Source organism: Vanellus vanellus (assembly GCF_965231255.1).
Source record: "Vanellus vanellus genome assembly, chromosome: 32".
Lineage (NCBI taxonomy): Eukaryota > Metazoa > Chordata > Aves > Charadriiformes > Charadriidae > Vanellus > Vanellus vanellus.
The window spans coordinates 12,812-33,896 of record NC_138937.1 but is presented as its reverse complement, the minus strand read 5'-3'; the positions used below and the strand labels follow the sequence as shown (position 1 = coordinate 33,896).

The 21,085-nt window shown below is 56.6% G+C and overlaps 2 protein-coding genes across 2 annotated transcripts; one reads left to right on the top strand and one right to left on the bottom strand.

Annotated features, from left to right (window-relative positions):
• Window positions 1-1,844: 1,844 nt before the first annotated feature.
• Window positions 1,845-6,849, bottom strand: LOC309682770 (butyrophilin subfamily 3 member A1-like). The gene is made up of 9 exons (XM_082496885.1): window positions 6,740-6,849; window positions 6,366-6,450; window positions 5,633-5,980; window positions 5,031-5,312; window positions 4,378-4,712; window positions 3,817-3,837; window positions 3,014-3,034; window positions 2,737-2,821; window positions 1,845-2,494 (listed from the first exon to the last, which is right to left on the bottom strand). Exons 2-9 carry the CDS (start codon window positions 6,436-6,438, stop codon window positions 1,962-1,964), a joined length of 1,698 nt encoding a protein of 565 aa, XP_082353011.1. The 5' UTR covers window positions 6,439-6,450; window positions 6,740-6,849; the 3' UTR covers window positions 1,845-1,961.
• Window positions 6,850-8,168: 1,319 nt separating this feature from the next.
• LOC309682769 (uncharacterized protein) lies at window positions 8,169-11,363 on the top strand. The gene is made up of 2 exons (XM_082496884.1): window positions 8,169-8,242; window positions 9,078-11,363. The coding sequence occupies exon 2, from the start codon at window positions 9,116-9,118 to the stop codon at window positions 10,283-10,285; it is 1,170 nt and encodes a 389-aa protein (XP_082353010.1). The 5' UTR covers window positions 8,169-8,242; window positions 9,078-9,115; the 3' UTR covers window positions 10,286-11,363.
• The last annotated feature ends 9,722 nt before the right edge of the window (window positions 11,364-21,085 follow it).

The window sequence follows — 21,085 nt, the reverse complement described above, 5'->3', positions numbered from 1 at the left end:
CCCCCCTACGGTCCCCCCGGTGCCCCCCCAGTGCCGCCCCTCCGCATCCCCCCGTGCTCCCCCCCCCCGACGGTCCCGGTGTTGCCCCCCCCGGTCGCTCCCGGTCCCGTCCCCGTCCCTTCCCCCCGCCGGTCCCGGTGTTGCCCCCCGGTCGCTGCCCCCCCCTTACCTTTAGCGGCCCCCCCCGGCTCTGCCCGGTCCCCCCCCGCCGCCTCCGCCGCCGCTCCGCGCTGCTCCCGCCCCTTCCTGCGCATCCCCCGACCGGGGGGGGGGGGACGGGGGGACGGGGACCCGCCGGGGGGGGACCCATCCACCCGCCCCGGAGACATCGACCAGAAGTTTGGGGAAGGGGAGGGGGGGGGACGGGAAAACTGGAGAAGGGGTCTCTGGAGGCCACCACCACCCCCGGATGAGATTTGCGTCTTTTTTTTATTATTATTTTTTATTTTTTTTTTAAATATATTATTTTTTTTTTCCCTTTCCGTTAGTAGTCTCCGGAAGGGGTTCGGCGGCTGAGCGCGACGCGGGGTGGAGGGGGAGGTGGGGGGGTTGTGCCCTTCGCTGCCCGGACGAGGACAGAAGTGGCCGCTGGAGCGGGGCTGGTGGTCACCCGGGTTCTGGTGTCCACCCTACGGGTGACACCACGCGCTGGGTCGGTCCTCCGTGATTCAGAGCCACCGAGGCAAAGCCTGGGCTCGGCTTCTGCGGGAATGGCTGACGGGGGCACCCCACCATTACCACCACCACCACCACCATTACCACCACCACGACGATCACCACCACCACCACCATCACTATGACCACCACCACCATCATCATATGACTACCACCATGACCACCATCACCACTATGACCACCATAACCATCACAACCACCACCACAGGAGGTGGAGACCCCACCGGAGTAAAAGCATTGGCCACTTCAAAGGGTGCTGGGCATCTAGACTGTGTTTTGGCCAAGGAACGTCATACCAGGTGCTCCTGGAATGGAGGGAAATGACCTTTTTTTTTTGGTGCTTTCTGGGAGCTTTGGTTTTTTATTTGAGGGGGGAATATAGAGGAAAATAACAAACAGCCGCGTGGTGCAAACCCCGAACGTTCCCCGAGGTCTTTGTTCTTGCCCTTGGGCAACGTGTCTATCCTCCCACCTGGCCCACAGCAAGTCCTTCAACCCTCACAATGCAGCTCCCGGCAACTGGGCATACTGGGGTGGGCCTTTCCCTCCCCGGACTGGGCTATGTCTACTCGGGAGGTCCCCACCCTTCGTTATCATGGTTTGGACGGCTCCAGAAATGTCTTTCCAAGACGTTTCTGACATACCAAGAACTCGTCCACCTGAAAGAGGACAAGGGTGAGCCAGCCGGTGCCATTAGCTCCTGCGTCACCCCGGCAAGGCTGCTGCCCACCCCCGGCTTCCTGCGGCAAATCAATGGGAAACGTACGGTTGGTGGTGGGTTCCACCTCCACAGCCTCCCCCACCCAACCCCGAGTCACGGGTGGGCTGCGGGTTGTGGTTTCTCGTTTTTGTTTTCTCAGGTTTGGGTCCTTCTCCCAAAATCCGGGTTCCCCCCAGTGTCTGAGATGGGAGGAGAGGCGCCAACCGGCCGACCAGCGCGAGGAACGGGATGAGGACCACCAAAGAACGGGTCTTCCAAAACATTTCTCAGCAGTGTATAAAATTCTGCGCCGTTGACGTCGTTCTCATCGGAAATGCAAAGGGGAAGGAAATGAACTCCCCCAGAGCTGGAGGGAGGTCACCCCCCTGCTCACAGCCCCCCCAGACCTCCTCCAGCACCACGGAGGACCCCACGGCAGCCCCTGTGCCCCCTCCCCTCACTCCCCCTCTGCTCCCCGGCCTGGGGCAGGGCGGAGAGGGACATCTGCTGCAGCGGGATGCAGGAGAGGAGAGCTGGAGAAGGGCAGGATCTGCTGGTGGGTGGGGAGGGGGTGGAAGGAGAGCATCTAAGAGGTGCTGCCCCTGAGGCGCAGATGGGTTTCCTCTGACCCCACCCAAAAGAATGGGCGGAGGGTCTCGCCGTTGAACGTGGCGGGTGGGAAAGTGAAGATCTCGACCCCGTTGTGGGCATTGATGAAGGTCACCAGCCCCTGTGTGCAGTCCAGACAGACCCAGATCCTCCTGGGGTGTGGGGACAGGGACAGGACGGTGGGAGGAGAAGTGAGAGACGTGAACCGCCCTGCCCAGTGCCCAACTGCCCAGAACCCTTCTTCAGGGCTCAGGACCACACACCTCTTCCTCTCCACAGACTCCTTGGCCACCCCAACACGCCACCACGAATTACCTCCCGCCTCCACCTCCACCTCCCAGCAATGCCTCCCCTCCCGGAACCCCTCCTGGCCCAGCACGCAGCAGCGAGACGTAAATCTCTCAGGGGTGTAGGGCAGGTCCTGCTCGTCATGTTCCCATCTCACACTTCTCAAATCCTCCGACACCACAAGTTTGCGATGAGCCGTCTTTGGATCCAGGGTCACCACGTCTGCAGGGGACAGGAGGAGACAGAGGGTCAGGGGAAAATGGCCCCTCCCATCCCCAGTGATTTAACTCGGGGTTGGAACAGTGAGAAAAGGGGGCGAGATACAGCCCAGTGCCATGGTCGGGGGGTCTGAGCCACCCACACAGCCAGGCATGGCCAGACCCACACTGCCCAGAGCAGTTACACCTCCCAAACGGGGAAAGGGAGGAGGAGCACCCATAAAATACAATACAACACCCAATTACCTAGAGTTTTAGGAAGTGGAAACCTTCTCCATCCTACAAGGAGAGACAAGAGCTGGTCATGTCCCATGCCTGGTCCCCCGGGACTCTGGGCAGGGGAGCGTGTCCAGCCCTGTGCTGGTGTCCCCAACGGCCCACCCTGCCAGGCACGTCATCCCCTGGGGGCTTCCCCGGAGCCGGGGGACGCGGGGATGGAGAGGACGGGCCGGGGGGGGGAAGGGCCGAGCACACAGCACCCAGCAGAGGAGCCCACGTCATGATGGAGATGATGGAGACTCACCCAAGAGTGCACCTCGTTCCTCTGGAAAGGAAAAACAAAATTGATGTGTGACCAAAGAGAAAGATTCTCATCCCAAAATGACTCCATCAGGAAAGGGAAGAGCTCAGGCAGATCCCAAACCCTTCTGTTTGGGGACAGCGAGAAGACCCCAAACCCTGGGAATAGCTCCCTCCAGCCTGGTCATGTCCCACCACTGGCACCCATGGAAGAAGACCAGGGGACCGTGTCCAGCCCTGTGCTGGTGTCCCCGAGCGGCCCACCCTGCCAGGCACGTCATCCCCTGGGGGCTTCCCCGGAGCCGGGGGACGCGGGGATGGAGAGGACGGGACGGGGGGGGAAGGATTGAGCACAAAGCACCCGGCAGAGGAGCCCACACCGTGCTGGAGATGATGGAGACTCACCCAACAGTGCATCTCGCTCCGCTGGAAATGAAAAAGAAAATCGATGATTGCTCAGAGGGGAGAGATTCTCATCCCAAAACTGCTCCCAGAGGAGCAGGCAGAGCTCGGGCAGATCCCAAACCCTTCCCACTGGGGAGTGGGAATAGACCCCCAAACCCTGGGAATGGCTCTGTCCAGCCTGGTCACGTCCCACCACTGGCACCCATGGAAGAAGACCAGGGGAGCGTGTCCAGCCCTGCGCTGGTGTCCCCAGCAGCCCACCCTGCCAGGCACATCATCCCCTGGGGGCTTCCCCGGAGCCGGGGGACGCGGGGATGGAGAGGACGGGCCGGGGGGGGAAGGGCCGAGCACACAGCGCCCGGCAGAGGAGCCCACACCGTGCTGGAGATGATGGAGACTCACCCAGTGCTGCATCTCGTTGCCCTGGAAATGAAAAACAGAAACGATGACTGGTCAGAGGGGAGAGAGCCTCATCCCAAAACTGCTCCTGCAGGAGGAGGCAGAGCTCGGGCAGATCCCAAACTCCTTCTGTTTGGGGAATGGGAAAGACCCCCTGGCTCCCAGGGAGGTTCCCCCCAGCCTGGTGCCATCCCATGGCCGGTGCCCAGGGACTCTGGGCAGGGGAGCGTGTCCAGCCCTGTGCTGGTGTCCCCAGTGGCCCACCCTGCCAGGCACATCATCCCCTGGGGGCTTCCCCGGAGCCGGGGGACGCGGGGATGGAGAGGACGGGACGGGGGGAAAGGGCCGAGCACACAGCGCCCGGCAGAGGAGGCCCCGTTGCTGCCCACCAGCCAGGACACCTCCCGTGCCCAGTGCCCAGCCCCAGCGCTCGCCAGTCCTCTTCTGGGCCCCATCAACCCCCATCAGTCACCAGAGAAGGACCAAGAGCCACCCAAGCCCACGTCCCACCCAGGGGCTCCTTTCTCAGGAGGGTTTGCTGGTGGAGGGGCAGGAAGGACTCACCCAGCGCTCTGCACTGCCGCCCTGGAAAGCAAAGACCGAGGAAGAGGTGGTCAGGAGAGCAGACGCGTCATCGGGGGGACCATCGCGGGGGGGTCTCTGCACCCTCCCACCAGCAGCTGCTCTGCCCACGCTCCCCGTCCTCCCACCCACCCCCATGTCCTTGTCCCGTCCTTCCTTTGCCCAAAGAGCTTCTTTAATCAAGGCACAGCATTGGTGTGACCCAAACTCACGTTTTTTTCTCCACAGATAAGCAGTGAGGCCCGTTAACACGACTGAAATTGTGAGGAACACACCCAGAGCTGCCATCCAGTGATAGGCATTGTGGAAAAAGGGCGCTGAGAAACAAAACCAACATGCGGAAAAGGGCTCGTTTGGCAGTCCCGCGTACGAAGAGAGGAAAAACAAGAAAGAACCCAACTTCATCTCCCAAAGCCTTGTCCTGGGAGCGCGGGCTCAAGGGGACGTGGTCCTCTCCAGACCGTGGCCACGCCAGCGCTCCCCTGAAGCAGCCGCGGCTCCGGGTCTCTCGGGCGCTAAACCCTCCCGTTGCCCCACACCCCACGCGTTTCCCCAGGCCCCCCGACGCCACAGGGCTCCGAGCGGCGCAGCCCACCCCACCCCAGCCCACCCCAGCCCTGCCGCCATCCGCGCACCTGAGATGTGCAGGGACGACGCCTGCTCCCGGCCGAGGCGGCTGTTCCTCACCACGCAGGACAAGTCCCGGTCTCCGTTGCCGCTCACAACGATGACCTCTTGGATCTCCAGCAGGCCCCTCTCATCAGAGGAACGTCTCTGGGAGAGCGAGGGGAGGTGCTGCCCGCCGGCACCTCTCCACAGCACCTCCGGTTGCGGGTACCAGCCGGCCGAGCGACACACCACCCGGATGCCTCCGTCCTCGTGAGCCTCCAGAGAGAGGTGAGGGACAGAGCCCAGGGCTGCGGGAAGAGCCCGTGCTTGGGCTGAGGTGGGGATGGACTCAGCCCGAAGGCCAAGACCCAACCTCATCCCGGGCACACCACAAAGCCCCACGGCAAAGTCCCTCGCGCCACCAGAACCGCCCCAACCCGTGCAGGAAGCGCAGGGCGTTGATGCCAAATGAACCCGCATCTCCCCGAAAACAGCACCCCTGGGAAGAGCCCCCTCGGACCCGACCTCTGTCCACGGCTCTTGGCCTTCGGCACCGCATGGGCGGGCGTGTGGATGGGACAGAGGTGTGGGAGGGACATCCCTGGGAAACACCGCACCGGCCACACACCTGCCACCTCCAGCTCCACCAGAGCTTCTGCATAAGAGTCAGTGTCTTTCACAGTGCAGACGTACTGGCCGTCGTCAGAAGGTCTCACCCCAGTGATCCGCAAGTCCAGGATTCCACTGGAGAGACCATCTGTGGCCAACTCTGTCCTTCCAACGTATTCTTCCATCTGTTCCTTGTAAACATCCTCTCCGTTCCGGTAGAGGTGCACCGTTTCGGACATCCGGTGGCGGATCCACCTGATCTCCAAGCTCTGAGCATCCACGGCGGGGGACAAGTGACATGGCAGCACGACGTCCTGCCCCACGGTGGCAGGCAGAGGGTGGCGTGGTCCCACCACTCTGAACTCAGCTTGGAGAGGGAGAAGGACACAGAGACGCGGAGACGGCGCCTACGTTAATTGAGGGGCGTTGCACGGCGAGGGGCGAGCTCGGCGTGAGTGGGTCACGCTCCATCCCGCGGGCGGCACTTCGCCCTCCCCGTGCTCCAACGACACTGGAGAAACTGGAGAGGGAGCGGGAGGGCTCGAAGGAGAAGGAGGTCCCCTGGGAGTGGGAACCTGCTGCAGAACATGACCCCCACCCAGAGAACGGCCCCCACCACAGCCACAAACGCTTCAGGGCAGCACTGCGGGACGGGACCGCGGGTGGCCCGGGGCGAGGGACGTGTGGCGTCAAGAGTCCAAGGGAAAGTGAAAGGAGAAACCACAGGCGGCCGAGCTCTGCAGCATCCCTACCTGATCCCAGCGGCAGGAGGTGGAGAGTCACCACAAAGCCCAGGAGGCCCCCGGGGCTGGCGGGGAAGCACATCTGCGGCCGCAGCTGGAGCAGAGGGTGGGAAGGGAGGCAGAGGGCGGTCAAGGGGGGTTCCAGCCGCCGCAGAGGCCGTGGGGGAGAAGGCCCCCAACAGAGGCTCCACAAGTCCCACCAACGCACCTGCACCACCACCCTGGCGACGGGAGGAACCCTCACTCCAGGGCAGGACGGGACCACAGGCGGCTCCCGCTGCAGCCCCTGCTCTGCCCCACTCCCCCTCCCCACCATTTGCTCTCAAAGCCCTCACAAATTAAGGCTTCTAAACCCCCCACCCACGGAAAGAGAAGTCACTCACCGGAGCTGCCAGAGGCTGCACCCAACGTCTCCAACCTTCGCCCAGGTTCCAGGTGCAGAACTCAGGGCTTTGGAGCGGCTCCAGGCTCCACCTCCCCCACCAGGATCTGCAGTTCCTCATCCTGAGACGCTCCAGAGTCCGAAGTCATCAAACGAACCTCCGAGGAGAAAGCGCTGAAGGGAAAGCATCACCCTCCCCATTGCGGGGTGGGAGGAGGTGGAGGTGGCTTCTCCCAGGGCTGTGTCTCTCCCGGCAGCCTCTGCTGGGGCTGAGACTCGGCAAGGTCTTTACATCCATAAATGAGTGTTTTCTTCCCCAAAAACGAGCTGATTTTTTTGTGTACGGCCGCTGTCGCTGAAGGAATGAGCAAACCCCCAACCAGACCCTGATGAATAATCCCACTCTGTCCGTCTACTGGAGGCTTTTTTGGTGTTTCAGGACATTTGTCCGTTCAGGGGTGAAACGGGGCAGCCCGTCACTCCTGAGAAACAAAACAAAACAAAACAAAAAAAAAACAAAAAGGAGAAAAGGAAAAAGCACATCTGTTTGGGGGTTGTGATGTAAAACTTAGCGGTGGTTTAAGGACACGGAGGAGAAACTCGGCAGCGTTTCAGTTTAGGGTTGCTTTTTTCCTTTTCGGTAAATTCTATTCTAGCACAAGGGAAAACACTGTTTTAGAAGACTTTGCCCCTGGAAGCAGCCACATCTGGCCACTGGGTTCCCTCCAGATGTGGGCACTCTTCTCCCCCCCACACCCCCGATGTGGCGCTCCCCTCAGCGCCCAAAAGGCAACTGGCAGCGGTGGGATTCGAACCCACGCCCCCGCAGAGACTGGAGCCTTAATCCAGCGCCTTAGACCGCTCGGCCACGCTACCCTGCCGTGGGAGCGGGGGGGGCCCGTTTGGCCAAAAATATAAGAATAGGGGAATTGGGCAAAAGTCAGATTTGGAGCGGTTTAAAGGAGGGGGTTGGGGACAGATCGGGGGGGGCTCAGCTCTGTGTTCCCCCCCCCCCCCCCGAATCCTGCTACCCTGGTGGGAAAAATGGGTTTATTATACAAAGTAACGAGAAACAAAAAAAAAAAAGGGGGAATTTGGCAAAATTGATAATGGAGTGGTTTAAAGGGGGTTCGGGGTGGGAAGGGGGACTCGGGCCTGTCGCCCCCCCTCCGCGGTCTCACTCGTCGCTGTGGGCACCGAAGGGCAGAGCTCCGGCTCCGGGGACAGCCCTCAGGTTGCCCAAAACTTCCCGGATTTGGTGGTTTTGGTGTTTTTTTTTTTTTTTTCCCCCTTCGTTTTCCGCCCGAGGCCATTTTGGCGTCGGTTTCGTGGGCTCAGGGTGCACTTCCGGGGCCGAGGGGGGTGGACTTCCGGTGGGACCGATTTCGGTGGGACCACTTCCGGTAGGTGCACTTCCGATCATCGCCGCCGCCATTGTCCCCCGGCAGCGGCGGGGACGGGACGGGGAAGAGCAGGAGCCACCGGGCCCGCGCGGTGCTCGAAGGTACCGGGGGGGGGGTCCCGCGGGTCTGGCCCGGCCTCGGGTGGCGGCGGCGGCGGCGGTGGGGCGGGGAGAGGGGACAGGGGACAGGGATGGAGATGGGGGGACAGGGATGGGGAGGGGGTGACGGGAATGGAGATGGAGGGACAAGAACGGGATTGGGGGGACAGGGACAGGGGTGGGGGGACAGGGACGGGGATGGGGGGACATGGCGACAGAGGAAAGGGAGACAGGGACGGGGTGATGGGGACAGAGAAGGGGACGGGGGGACGTGGATGGGGGGACAGGGACGGGGGGACCCGACAATAGAGGAACTGGGACAGGGACGGGGTGATGGGGGGACATGGATGGGGATGGGGGGGACAGGGACGGGGATGGGGGCATAGGGACAGGGACGGAGGGATGGGGGACAGGGATGGGGTGATGGGGACGGGTATGGAGGGAGCAGGGATGGGGATGGAGATGGAGAGACAAGGACGGAGATAGGGGGACAGGGACTGGACAGGGGTGGGGCGGCAGGGACAGGGATGGGGGGACATGGATGGTGACAGAGGAACGGGGGATGGAGATGGGAGGCAGGGGGACGCAGATGGGGGGACAGGGACGGGGGTGGGAGGACAGGGATGGTGGGACATGGAGGGGGATGGGGGAACATGGATGAGGATGGGGCGACAGGGACAGAGGAATGGGAATGGTGGGAAAGGGACAGGGACAGGGATGGGTAGAGATGAGGGGACGGGGACGGAGGGACTGGCGTGGGGGGGTGGGGATGGAGGACGTCCAGCTCGGCCTTTCTGGGGGAGCGACTGACCTTTGCCTTGTCCCCATGTCACCGCAGGTGGGGACGGCGCGAGGACGCTCAGGGAGCCCCCCAGCATGTCACCGGAACCCTGCAGAGGGTCCCCAGCCCCCCAACCCGAGCAGGGACGGTCCCCGAGGGGCCGGGGCCAGGCGGAGGACGGCAGCAACTCCGAGGCGGGTGGCCACGAGGGACAGAAGGACAAGAGGACGGCGGTGCGGCCGCGTCCCCCCGTCCGGGAGCCCTACGAATGCAGCGACTGCGGGAAGAGCTTCCGCTGGAACTCGGCTCTGCTGCTTCACCGACGGATCCACACCGGGGAACGGCCCCACCGGTGTCAGCAGTGCGGGAAGAGCTTCAACCGCAGCTCCCACCTCTACACGCACCGACGGATCCACTTGGACGAGCGGCCGTACGCCTGCGGCGAGTGCGGCAAAAGCTTCTGCCTCAGCTCCGATCTCCTCAAGCACCAGCGCACCCACAGCGGGGAGAAACCCTTCGCCTGCGCCACCTGCGGCAAAACCTTCTCCGAAAATTCCACCCTCCTCAAGCACCGCCGCACCCACACCGGGGAAACCCCTTACCGCTGTCCCCACTGCCAGAAGGGCTTCAAGCAGAGGGTGTCCCTCGTCGCCCACCAGCGCATCCACACCGGGGAGAAGCCCTACCGGTGCGGCGAGTGCGGCAAAGCCTTCAATCACGGCTCCAACCTCATCGCCCACCAGCGCACCCACACCGGGGAGAAACCCTACAAGTGCGGCGAGTGCGAGAAGAGCTTCGTGGCCAGCTCGGCGCTGATCCGTCACCAGTGCGTCCACAACAGGCAGTCCCCTTATCGGTGTCCCCACTGCGGGAAGAGCTTCTGCAAGGGTTCCGTCCTCGCCGGCCACGTGCGCATCCACACCGGGGAGAAGCCCTACCAGTGCTCCCACTGCCCGGAGCGTTTCAGGCACCGCACCTCCCTCGTCAACCACCAGCGCATCCACACCGGCGAAAAACCCTTCGAATGCGACGACTGCGGCAAAAGCTTCGCCCAGAGATCGGCCCTCAACGCCCACCGCCGCACCCACACCGGGGAGAAGCCCTACCAGTGCTCCCAGTGCGAAAAGAGCTTCAAGCAGAAGGTTTCCCTCCTCGCCCACCGGCACGTTCACGGCGGGGAGAAGCCCTACAAGTGCGACGAGTGCGGCAAAGGCTTCGGCAACAGCTCGACGCTGCTCCGGCACCAGCGCATCCACAGCAGGTAGAAGCCCGACGAGTGCGACGAGCGCGGGAAGGGCTTCGTCCTCAGCTCAGCCCTCACCAAACACCGCCGCACCCACCTGAGGACATGACGCGGCGCCGCCGGAGCGGGACGCGGCCGATCGTCGTTGGGGGGAGGTCCAATTTCTGCGTAACCGCCTGTTAAGGGTGTGAAGAAGCGGCAAAACAATTAATTGTTTCGGCGATTTATTCTCTCGCCCCACCGGGGGAGGGAAAACCGGGGCAAAACGGGGCAACCCGGGGGCTGAAATATGAACAGATTTAGCGCAGCGCTGAATAGTTAACGTTAATAATAATACAGCGATATAAAATAAACGAGGATTACGTATATCTGGAGGAAGCTGCGCGCTGCCAGCGGAACGTGGGACACCGCGAACGCTGCGGTTTCGGGAGGACGGGAAGAGCTCAGGAGTCCATCGCCGGAAGTTCTCGGGATTGTGGTGGAATTGAGAAAATTGAGAAAATTTTGTAATTTCTCTGGAATGCGCCGGTCGGGGTATGAAATAACCCTTTTGGCAGCTCGGGTCGAAGCGCCGGCGTCTCCCTCCTCCTCATCCCCGCGCCCGGCGAGCAGAAAAACGCCCAAACGGTGAAACCCGCCGGCTGGAAAGTCGATATTTTCACAAATTTAGGTGGCGGAGTCTTCTAAAAAAAAAAAAAAACTGCTGTTTTTCCAAGCGTTGAGAGAAATTCCTCCTGCGTCGCTCAAAGCAGGACAGCGGGATGGACTTCTGTAACCCGGGAGCCGATGCCGAGGTGGTTTTTTCGGTTGTTTTTTTTTATTTTTAACCCGATTTAAAGCCACTTTTTAGTGTTTAAAAAGAAAAAAAAAAAAAAAAAAAGCTGCCAGGTTGGTTTGGGGTTGGTTTTGGTTTTTTTGCATAAGTTGGGGGGAGCGAATCCGGGTGGAAAATGAGGGGGGGAAAACCACCAAATTTGGGAGGTTCTGAGCAAACTGGGGGGTGTCCCCTCCGGGCCAGAGCTCTGTCCTTCAGCGCCCGGAGGGACGAGGAAGACTCCGGAGGGGGACACAGACGGCCCTGAGCCCCTTTCCCGCCCCAAACCCCCTTTAAACCACCCAACTATGAATTTTGCCCAATTCCACGTTGTTTTTTCTCATTATTTTGCATTAAAAAGCGCCACATCTGGGGGGGGAGGGGGGGGGGAGAGCCCACATCTGGAGGAACAGCTCTGACCCCACTTCTGGGCTTCCCCAGCGCCAGATGTGGCTGGTCCAGGGGTGGAGCTGGACCCAGATGTGCTGGTTCCAATGGAGAACCCACCGGGCTTCTCCAGCCCCACCACCAGGTCCTCCAGCCCCACTACGAGGTCCTCCAGCGCCACCACCAGGTCCTCCAGCGCCACCACCAGGTCCTCCAGCACCACCACCAGGTCTCTCCAGCCCCACCAGGTCCTCCAAACCCACCACCAGGTCCTCCAGCCCCACCACCAGGTCCTCCAGCCCCACCACCAGGTCCTCCAGCCCCACCACCAGGTCCTCCAAACCCACTACCAGGTTCTGCAGCCCCACTACCAGGTTTCTCCAGCTCCATCAGGTTCTGCAGCCCCACCACCAGGGTCCTCCAAACCCACCACCAGGTCTCTTCAGCCCCACCAGGTTCTCCAGCCCCACCACCAGGTTTCTGCAGCCCCACCACCGGGTTTCTCCAGCTCCACCAGGTCCTCCAGCCCCACAATCAGGTTTTTCTGCAGCCCCACCACCTGGTTCTCCAGCCCCAAGAGCACTATAGCTGCTCAGGGACCAACCAGAGATTTTGGGGTGGGGGGTGGAGGACCCATAGTTGTCCCTCCCAACCGTGAGCGGCCAAATCCTGATCCCCCAACTCCCGGGAACCCCCATCCCACTTTACCACACCTCGTTGTAAGGAGAGTACCCACAAAAAGAAGCCACCACGGCCCGGCCGACATTTGTCCTGGTGTATTTTTGAAGGCGGCGACGTAAAAATTGAGGTGAGAAGAAGGTGAGTGCGGGGGGGGGGGGGTGGAAATTGGGGAAGGAAACGTGCGTTTGGGCAATGCCATATCCGATCAAAACAGGCGACGCGAAGGGACCGAACCTCGTGGGGGAGACGGAGACCCCACGGTTTGAGGATGGACCTTCTCTTAAAATATTTCAACGTTTTTGAAGGTGGAAAGCCAAAACAAAGAGGCTTTTTAGTCTCTAAAGGAGGAGCTGGATGTTGTCCTCCAGCGGGTTCCTGATGCAGGAGCCAAGCCCGGTGGTCCCCAAACCCCGCAGCCCTCCGTCCCCTCCCTGCGGCCACCCCGGGGTTGGGGACCGGCGTGTCACCGCTGTCCCCGTGCCACCACCCCGCCGGGGCTGCGCGTCCGGGTCCCGAGAACATCCTTCTGCCGTGACGGGTGGTTTGGAGGAAGGGTGGGCAGGACACTGAGATGCGTTCCTGGGAGGGAAGGATCCATCTGTCCATCCATTCATCTGTCCATCCATCCATTCATCAATCTGTCCATCAATCCATCCATCCATCTGTCCATCATTCCATCCATCCATCAATCTGTCCATTGTCCATCCATCTGTCCATCCATCCATCCATCAATCTATCCATCCATCTGTCCATCCATCCATTCATCTGTCCATTCATCTGTCCATCCATCCATCCATCCATCCATCCATCCATCCATCAGTCTGTCCATCCATCTGTCCATCCATCCATTCATCTGTCCATCCATCCATCCATCCATCCATCCATCCATCCATCCATTCATCTGTCCATCCATCCATCCATCCATCCATCCATCCATTCATCTGTCCATCCATCCGTCCATCCATCCATCCATCCATCAGTCTGTCCATCCATCTGTCCATCCATCCGTCTGTCCATTCATCCATCTGTCCATCCATTTAACCATCTGTCCGTCCATCCATCCACTCATCCATCCATCTGTCCGTCTCTCCACCCACGTGCCCACCCACCAATCTATCCACCCTTCTGTCCGTCTGTCCGTCCGTCTGTCGGTCCATCGCCGAGGTGGGCACCCAAAGGCACCTTGAGGGCCTCGAGCCAAAGCCGTCACTGATGGGGACCCACCAGCAGCTCCTTGCGGAGGTGCGTCCGCAGGTGCTTCATGAGGGAGGAGCTGGACATGAAGCACTTGGTGCATTTGGTGCATTTGTAGGGTTTCTCCCCGGTGTGGATCCTCTGGTGGATGATGAGGGTGGAACTGGCCCGGAAGCTCTTCTCGCAGTAAGAGCACCTGTAGGGTTTCTCCCCGGTGTGGATCCGTTGGTGCCGACGCAGCGTGGTGTTCTCCCGAAAAGCTTTCCCGCAGTCGTAGCAGACGTAGGGCCTGGGCCCTACGTGGCTCTTCTGGTGGAGGAGGAGAGCCGAGTGGATGGTGAAGCCCATCCCGCAGTCGGCGCACTGGTAGGGCTTCTCCACCAAGTGTTTTTTCCGGTGGCGCTTGAAAGACGAACTTTCGAAGAAGGCTTCTCCGCAGTCGGCGCAGGGATAGGGGGGTTGGCCCCGGTGGGTCCTGAGGTGGGCGACGAAGACGGAGTTCTTGCTGAAGGTTTCCCGGCACTCGGGACACTTGTAGGTGCCCTCCTCCATGTGGCTCTTGCGATGTTTGCTGAGGGATTTGTTGGCCATGAAGGTCTTCCCGCAGTCGGGGCACTGGTAGGGTCTCTCCCCCGTGTGGATCCGTCGGTGGATGATGAGGGCGGATTTGGAGGTGAGTTTTTTCCCGCAATCCGGACAGGCGAAGGTGGCGCCTTCCGTGTGGCTCTTGCGGTGTTTGTTGAGGGATTTGTTGGCCATGAAGGTCTTCCCGCAGTCGGGACACTGGTAGGGTCTCTCCCCGGTGTGGATCCGTCGGTGGATGATGAGAGCCGAGTTGGAAGTGAGGTTTTTCCCGCAGTCGGAGCACCGGAACGGCCCGTTCTCCAGGTGGAGCTTACGGTGTTTCTTGAGGGACTTGGTGGAAGCGAAGCGTTTCTCGCAACTGGGGCACTTGTAGGGTTTCTCCTGGCAGTGGGTCTTCTGGTGGTCCTTAAGGGCGGAGCTACAGGTGAAACTTCTCCTGCAGTTGGAGCAGGTGAAGGGTTTCTCCCCGAGATGGACCCTCTGGTGGCGGTTGAGGGACGAAACACAGCTGAAGCTCTTCCCACATTTGCCGCAGGTGTGTTTTTTTCTCCTGTCGTGACTGGAAGAAGCCGATCTCCTCCCAGAGTGGTTCTTGGGGTGCTCATAACCCGGGGAGATGCCACCTTTGGGTTTCCTGGCCGAGCCGCCCTCTTCCTCCTGGGAACTGGTGTCCTCCGTCTCGCTCGTCCACCCGTCGTCGTCTTCTGTTGGGAAAAGCCGAGTGAAAAAGAAGAAGAACCCACCTCCATCTCCACCACCACCTCCACGTCCACCTCCACCTCCCCTCTGCCCTGGACGTGCCAAGGAGGAGCTTGAGGAGGGATGGAGAGAAGCACCCCCCAAAAAAGTGGTGGGTTCCATCCCTCAATCCTGCTCCAGAAGAAGCGGCGTCCTCCCGTCAGGAGAAGCGTTCGGCGCCTCTGGCTGCTGATGCCCACCTGGGTTCCTCACGCCCCTCCCAGTTACACCAGTTTGCAGGACGGTGGTGCTCGCTGGAGGCAGCGGCGTCGCCTGGCGCCTGTTTTGGGGTAGAAAACACGTCCCTTACCTGAGCGCGAAGAGTTGGAGCCGGAGGAGGTCCCGGCGTCTCGGCAGCTTCTCCACCGTCTCCTTTTCCTCGTCCACAACCTCAAGAGGGGCCGCGCCAGTTGTTCCTCCTCTTCCTCCTCCTCCTCCGAGCTGCGGATGTCGGGGATCCAAACCTCCTCCCCTCGCTCCAGCCGCGCCGGCGGGTCGGGGTTGTACGTGGAGAAACCTGCTCGGGGAGATGGCGGTGGTGGATTACCGCCGTAGAGGGCAACCATCTGAGATGCCTCCTCACCTCACCGGAGGCAGAGGTGGGACCTCAAACCTCATCCCGCTTCGAAACGAGGAAGAAAATCCAAGTCCTGAGAGGTCTCCGGGAAGGGGAGGCCCAGCAGGGTTTGCTGAGGGGATCTACAAGAGCTTTGCAGTGGTGGAGAAGACATCCCATGGAAGAAGGTGATTGGAGAAGAGAGGACTCAGCCCCGAGACCGCGGCTGAAGAAGACAGAAAAGCCCAACGAGACGAAGAGCGGTTGAGTGAAGGCTGAGGGTGTCCATCTGGAAAGACTTGGGGAACGTTGAGCAGGAGGAGGAGGAGGAGGAGGAGGAGGAAGGGTGGAAAAACGTGGAAGGAGAACCAGGATTGGACACGTCCCCACTCCCTGGTTTCACTTGGAGAAACACCTTTGTTAGGGGGGACGACCCCCCGCTCCCAAATTAAGGGCTTTTGCGTCCCGGGAAACGACACGGGAGGGGATGGTGGAACATCTGCTCCGAGAGCGGGAGGTTGGAGAAGGAAGAGACCACACTGGAGGTCCTTCGCACCCTTCGAGGCTGAATCGTTGCCATTAATTGGTCATAGGATGGTCTGGGTTGGACGGGACCATTAAAATCGTTAAGTCCAACCGTAATTAGCTCTCAGCTGGAGCGTCCCATCATGCCCGAGGATGTCTTCTGGTGGACAACGTCTAAGAAACCCAACAGTAACCTGACAGGTGAAGAGCTGGTGCTGCCCGACCCCAAAATTAAGGCAAAAAAGAGCAAGAAGGACCCAAAAAAAAAAAACCGGTCAGGAAACCCGTGGTAGGGGGCCATCAAGTTGACGTTGATGCCCCGGGTGACCGAGTGACCCCAAAAGTCCATGTCCTCCCCCACCCAACCGCCCCAAAACCTCAACCCGAGTCACCTGCCCACCTCACCCGCCCCACCGCTCCTGTCTCCTGCCTGGGGGGGGACCAGCGGGGGCTTCTCCGGCCCCCAAAGTGTCCCTTTTTTGGTGGCCTGGAGCTGTCAGGAGAGGGCACTGCGAGGCCACGGGAGCCACCAGGCCTCGGCGGACGTCCCCCCAGAAGATCCCCTCCAGTATTTTAACTCATTTCTGGTGGTTTCCGCTCCTCCTGGAGGTGGGAGAACATCCACCTCTTGAGTTTGGAGCACCTCAACGGGCGTCTGAGGGATTTGGGCGTTGAGGAGCCCATCCATCTCCTGGTGAGGATGGAGACAGGGCTCCGGTGGTTCAACCACGTTCTCGGCCAAGTTCCTCGGACCATATTAATTAAAAAAAAAGCTAATTAGGAAGCACTGCGCATGGAGCAAAGCCCCACGAGATGCCTCCTGGAGGAGAACAAGGGGAACCCACCGAGGCTCAGGGTTGGTCCCACCGTCCCCACTGCCACGGGCATCTCCTCCACCTTTCCTGGTGGCCACGGCCTTGGGGGAAAACCCCGATTTCTCCCAAAAACTGAGGCGGGAAGAGCGACCGCGGGCGTCGGGAGCGGGAGGAGACCTGGAAGCCCACCACGCTCCACCACCCACGAAAAATGGGGAGAAAAAGGAGGATTTCTTCCCAAAGGAGCTTTGGTGGTGGACACTGGGAAGGTGGTGGGGTCGGATGAGTCCTTCCACTCCTCCACCGGACCGGGAAAAGCCACCGGGAGACCACCAGGAGGCCCCGGGGGGGGGTGGGGGTGGGGGTGGGGGGTCCCTACCTGCTGGGAGGGTGGGGGTGGGGCCGGAGAGCGGCCGGGACCGGGCGGTGGCCGTGACGGTGGCGGTGACGGTGACCTCCTGGAGAGCCTCCGGCACCTGGAGGGGGGGGAGGGGAGGGGGGGGAGGGGGGGGGAGAGGGGGTAACAAAGAGCGGCGACGTTTAAAAAAAAAAAATAAATTACAGAATTAAAATCAGGGCGAGAGCAAAACTGAGGGGAAAAAAAAGAACGGGGAAAAAAAAACCACCCAAAGTAAAAAACAGAGTAAAAAACCTCAAAGTAAAAAGGAAACAACAACAACAAAACAGTAAGAGCTACAATTAAAAAAAAAAGTAAGAAGTAAAATAATAATAAAAAAAAAGAACTAAAAGTTTAAAAAGGTAAGAGATAAAATTAAAGAAAAAGAGATAAAATAATAAAATAGAGATAAAATTTAAAAAAAAATTAAGCGAGATAAAAGTAAAAAGGTAAGAAATAAAAAAAAAATCTGAGTAAGAGAGATTTAAAAAAAAAAAAGAAAAAGAGTAAGAAATAAAATTAAAACGCCAAAGAAAGAAAATTTTAAAATCCGCGTGAGAAACAAAATTAAAAAAAAAAAAAAAAACAAGGCAAGGCATAAAATCGCAGAAAAAAAAAAAAAGGAAACCAAAAACAAAGTAAGAAATAAAATTTTTTTAAAAGAGATAAATTTTTTAAAAGTGAGAAATAAATTTTTTAAAAGTAAGAAATAAATTTTAAAAGAGTAAGAAATAAATTTCTAAAAAGTAAGAAATAAGTTTTAAAAGAGTAAGAAATAAAATTCTAAAAAGTAAGAAATAAGTTTTTAAAAAGTAAGAAATAAATTTTTAAAAGAGTAAGAAATAAAACTTTAAAAAACAAAGTAAGAAATAAGAAAGGAAGAAATAAAAAAGCCAGAGGAATAAAACAAAAGAAATGAAATTTAAAACAAAACAAGTAAGGAATAAAGTTTAAAAAAATAATAAAACCAAGAAATAAAATTTAAAAAAAAAAAAAAAAGAAAAAAAGAAAAAAAAAATCCCAAGAAATACAATTTTTAAAAAAAGAAAAAAACCACCATAAATTAAATTTTTAAAGTCAGAAAAGCTGTTTGGGGTTTTTTTTTTTTTTTTAAGCAAAGTAAACGATACCTTTTTACCTTTTTTTTTTTTTTTTTTTTTAAAAAAATAACTTTTCAAAGCTGCGGTGCCCTTTACGGCCGTGTCCCCCCCGCGCCCCCCCCCCCCCCCCCGCGCCCCCCCCGCGTCCCCCCGTACCTGTGCGGGCTCCGGCGCGGCCATGGTGCGGCCCCGCACCCCCCGCGCCCCCCGCGCCCCCCGCGCGCCCACCGGGGAGGGAGGGGCGCGCGCCGACCCGCCCCCGCCGCCTCTTTGGGGACAAAAACGCCTTTTCCGCGCGTCGCCTTTGCCCCGGGGGGGTCCCCCTCCCCCCCTTGATTCCCCTTTTCCCCCCACGTTTTCCCACTTTTGTTCACTTTTCCCCCCTTTTTATGCCCATTTTTCCCCCTTTCCCTCTTCCCCCCACTTTTATTCCCCTTTTATTCCCCTTTTCCCCTTTTATTCCCCCTTTTCCCCCTTTATTCCCTTTTATTCCTCTTTTTTCCCCTTTTTATTCCTCTTTTTTCCTTTTATTACTCTTTTTTCCCCCTTATTCCTCTTTTTCCCCCTTTTCCCCCCTTTATTCCCCTTTTCCCCCCTTTATTCCCCTTTTATTCCCCCTTTTTTTCCCCTTTTATTCCTCTTTTTTCCCCTTTTATTCCTCTTTTTTCCCTTTTATTCCTCTTTTTCCCCCTTATTCCTCTTTTTCCCCCTTTTTCCTCTTTTTCCCCCTTTTATTCCCCCTTTTATTCCCCTTTTTTCCCCCTTTTTTCCCCTTTCCCACCTTTTATTCCAGTTTTCCCCCTTTTAGTCACCTTTGCCCCGTTTTATTTCCCTTTTTCTCCCCCCTTTTATTTCCTTTTTTCCTCCCACTTTTATTCCCTTTTCCCCCTTATTCCCATTTTTTCTCCTTTTATTCCCCTTTTCCCCCTTTTATTCCCTTTATTCCTCCCACTTTTATTCCCTTTTCCCCCTTATTCCATTTTTCTCCCCCTTTTATTCCCCTTTTTTCCTCCCTTTTATTCCACTTTTCCCCACTTGCATTCCCTTTTTTCCCCGTTTTATTCCATTCTCCCCACTTTTTTACCCTTTTCCCCTTTTTATTCCCCTTTTTATTCCCCTTCCCCCCTTTTATTCCACATTTTTCTTCCCTTTTATTCCACTTTTCCCCTTTTCCCCCCTTTTATTCCCCTTTTCCTCCCCACTTTTATTCCCTTCCCCCCTTATTCCCCCCTTTTATTCCGTTTTCCCCCCTTTATTCCCCCTTTTTCCTTTTTTATTGCATTTTCCCCATTTTTATTCCCTTTTCCGCTTTTATTCCCCCTTTTCCCCCACTTTTATCCCCTTTTCCGCCCTTTTATTCCCCCTTTTTTCCCTTCCCCCCCTCTTATTCCGTTTTCCCCCCTTTTATTCCCATTTATTCCCTTTCCCCCCTTTTATTCCCCTTTTCCCTTTATTCTCCTTTTTTCCCCCATTTCTCCACCTCTTCCCCCCCTTTTCTCTCCCTTTTCCCCTCTTTCCGTTCCATTTCCTCCCGGTTTTAAACCCATTTTTCCCTCCCGGGATGTTCAGCGCATCCTTTCAGAAATCCTTAAAAAAACACCCAAATTCCTGTTTTTCGTTCTATCCCCATTTTTTCCTACCCCCCCCCCCCCAAAAAAAAAAAAAGTTTACATCCCTCAAATTTGGTTGAAAAAAACTTAAATTTAGGGCTGTGAGGGCAGTTTTCCATTCCGTTCTGGAGTTAAAGAGTTCTTTGGCATTTTTGGGGGTTTCCCCCTCGTTTTTAACACCCCCCCCCGGCCGGTGCCCACTCTATTTTTTTTTTTTTCCTGAAAAAACAAGGAAATCCCCCCAAATGTGGTGATTTCTCACCCCCCCCCCCCGGAGCTGCCGGTTCCCACCGGCCCCGTTTCCTCCAGAAAAAAAGAAAAAAAAAAAGGTCCATTTGTTTTGGTTTGTTTTGTTTTTTTTTTACTCGAATTTAGGGACAAAACAACCCCGCGGACTTCCAAAAGTGGAGAAAACGGAGTAAAAAAAAAAAAATTAGATCTATTTATAGGTATTCCTCGGGGTGGGGGTTAGTGAGGGATCGGCCGCTTCGGGCGGCGGAAAGTTATTGCAGCTGCAGAAAGAGGAAGAAAAAATCCTGTAAAATATATATAAAATATAAGAAATATTTACAAAATCTACAAAATAAAATATAAAGTATAAAATCACAGTAAAATGTGAAATCACGATAAGATGTAAAATGCAAAATCTGGATAAGACATAAAATCACAATAAAATACAAAGTATAAATTAATGATAAAAAGTAAAATGTAAAATCACAAACGTAAAATGTAAAATCACAAACGTAAAATGTAAAATCACAAACGTAAAATGTAAAATTATGTTGAAATGTAAAGTGTGAAATCCGGATAAAATATAAAATATAAAATCACAACAAAATAGAAAATGATGTTAAAATGTAAAATCAGGATAAAATATAAAATCACGATAAAATGTAAAATATAACATCAGAATAAAACACAAAATATAAACATCACAATAAAACGTATAATGTAAAATGAGGATAAAATGTAAAGTTATGTTAAAATATAATTATGTGATAAAGTAATTAAAAGAATAAGAGACTAATGACCTAAATAAGGATTATGGAATAAAATAATAACCACCAACTTCCCGTCATCCTCAATAAATCCCTCTTCCCCACTTGGGAAGTTTTGCCGCTTATTCACCCCAAAATTAAATTTCAAAATTGATCAGTCCGTCAATCAGTCTCTGCGTCGTTTCCTTTCAAAACTCTGTGGGTTTCGGTTCCCCCCCCCCCGAAATAAATGAATTTACCCAAATAAACTGGTTTGGACTGGTGGCCCCGTGGTCCGGACTGGTTGTCTGTGGTCCACACTGGTGGCCCATGGTCCAGGCCACAGGAGAAGGTTCCCCCATGGCCAGCAGAAGGCTTCCTGGGGCCAGGAGAAGGCCCCCCGTGGCCGAGAGGATTCCTGGGGCCAAGAGGTGTCCCCCGGC

What these genes read in the sequence shown, in the direction of transcription:
- LOC309682770 (XM_082496885.1), bottom strand. Translation starts at nt 6,438, where the DNA reads ATGTGCTTCCCCGCCAGCCCCGGGGGCCTCCTGGGCTTTGTGGTGACT. An exon ending in GGAACGAGGTGCACTCTTGG is followed by an intron (nt 2,822 to 3,013) that starts GTGAGTCTCCAT and finishes TCCCCTGCCCAG; the next exon opens with AGTCCCGGGGGACCAGGCAT. An exon ending in TCCACTTCCTAAAACTCTAG is followed by an intron (nt 2,495 to 2,736) that starts GTAATTGGGTGT and finishes TGTCCCCTGCAG; the next exon opens with ACGTGGTGACCCTGGATCCA.
- LOC309682769 (XM_082496884.1), top strand. Translation starts at nt 9,116, where the DNA reads ATGTCACCGGAACCCTGCAGAGGGTCCCCAGCCCCCCAACCCGAGCAG.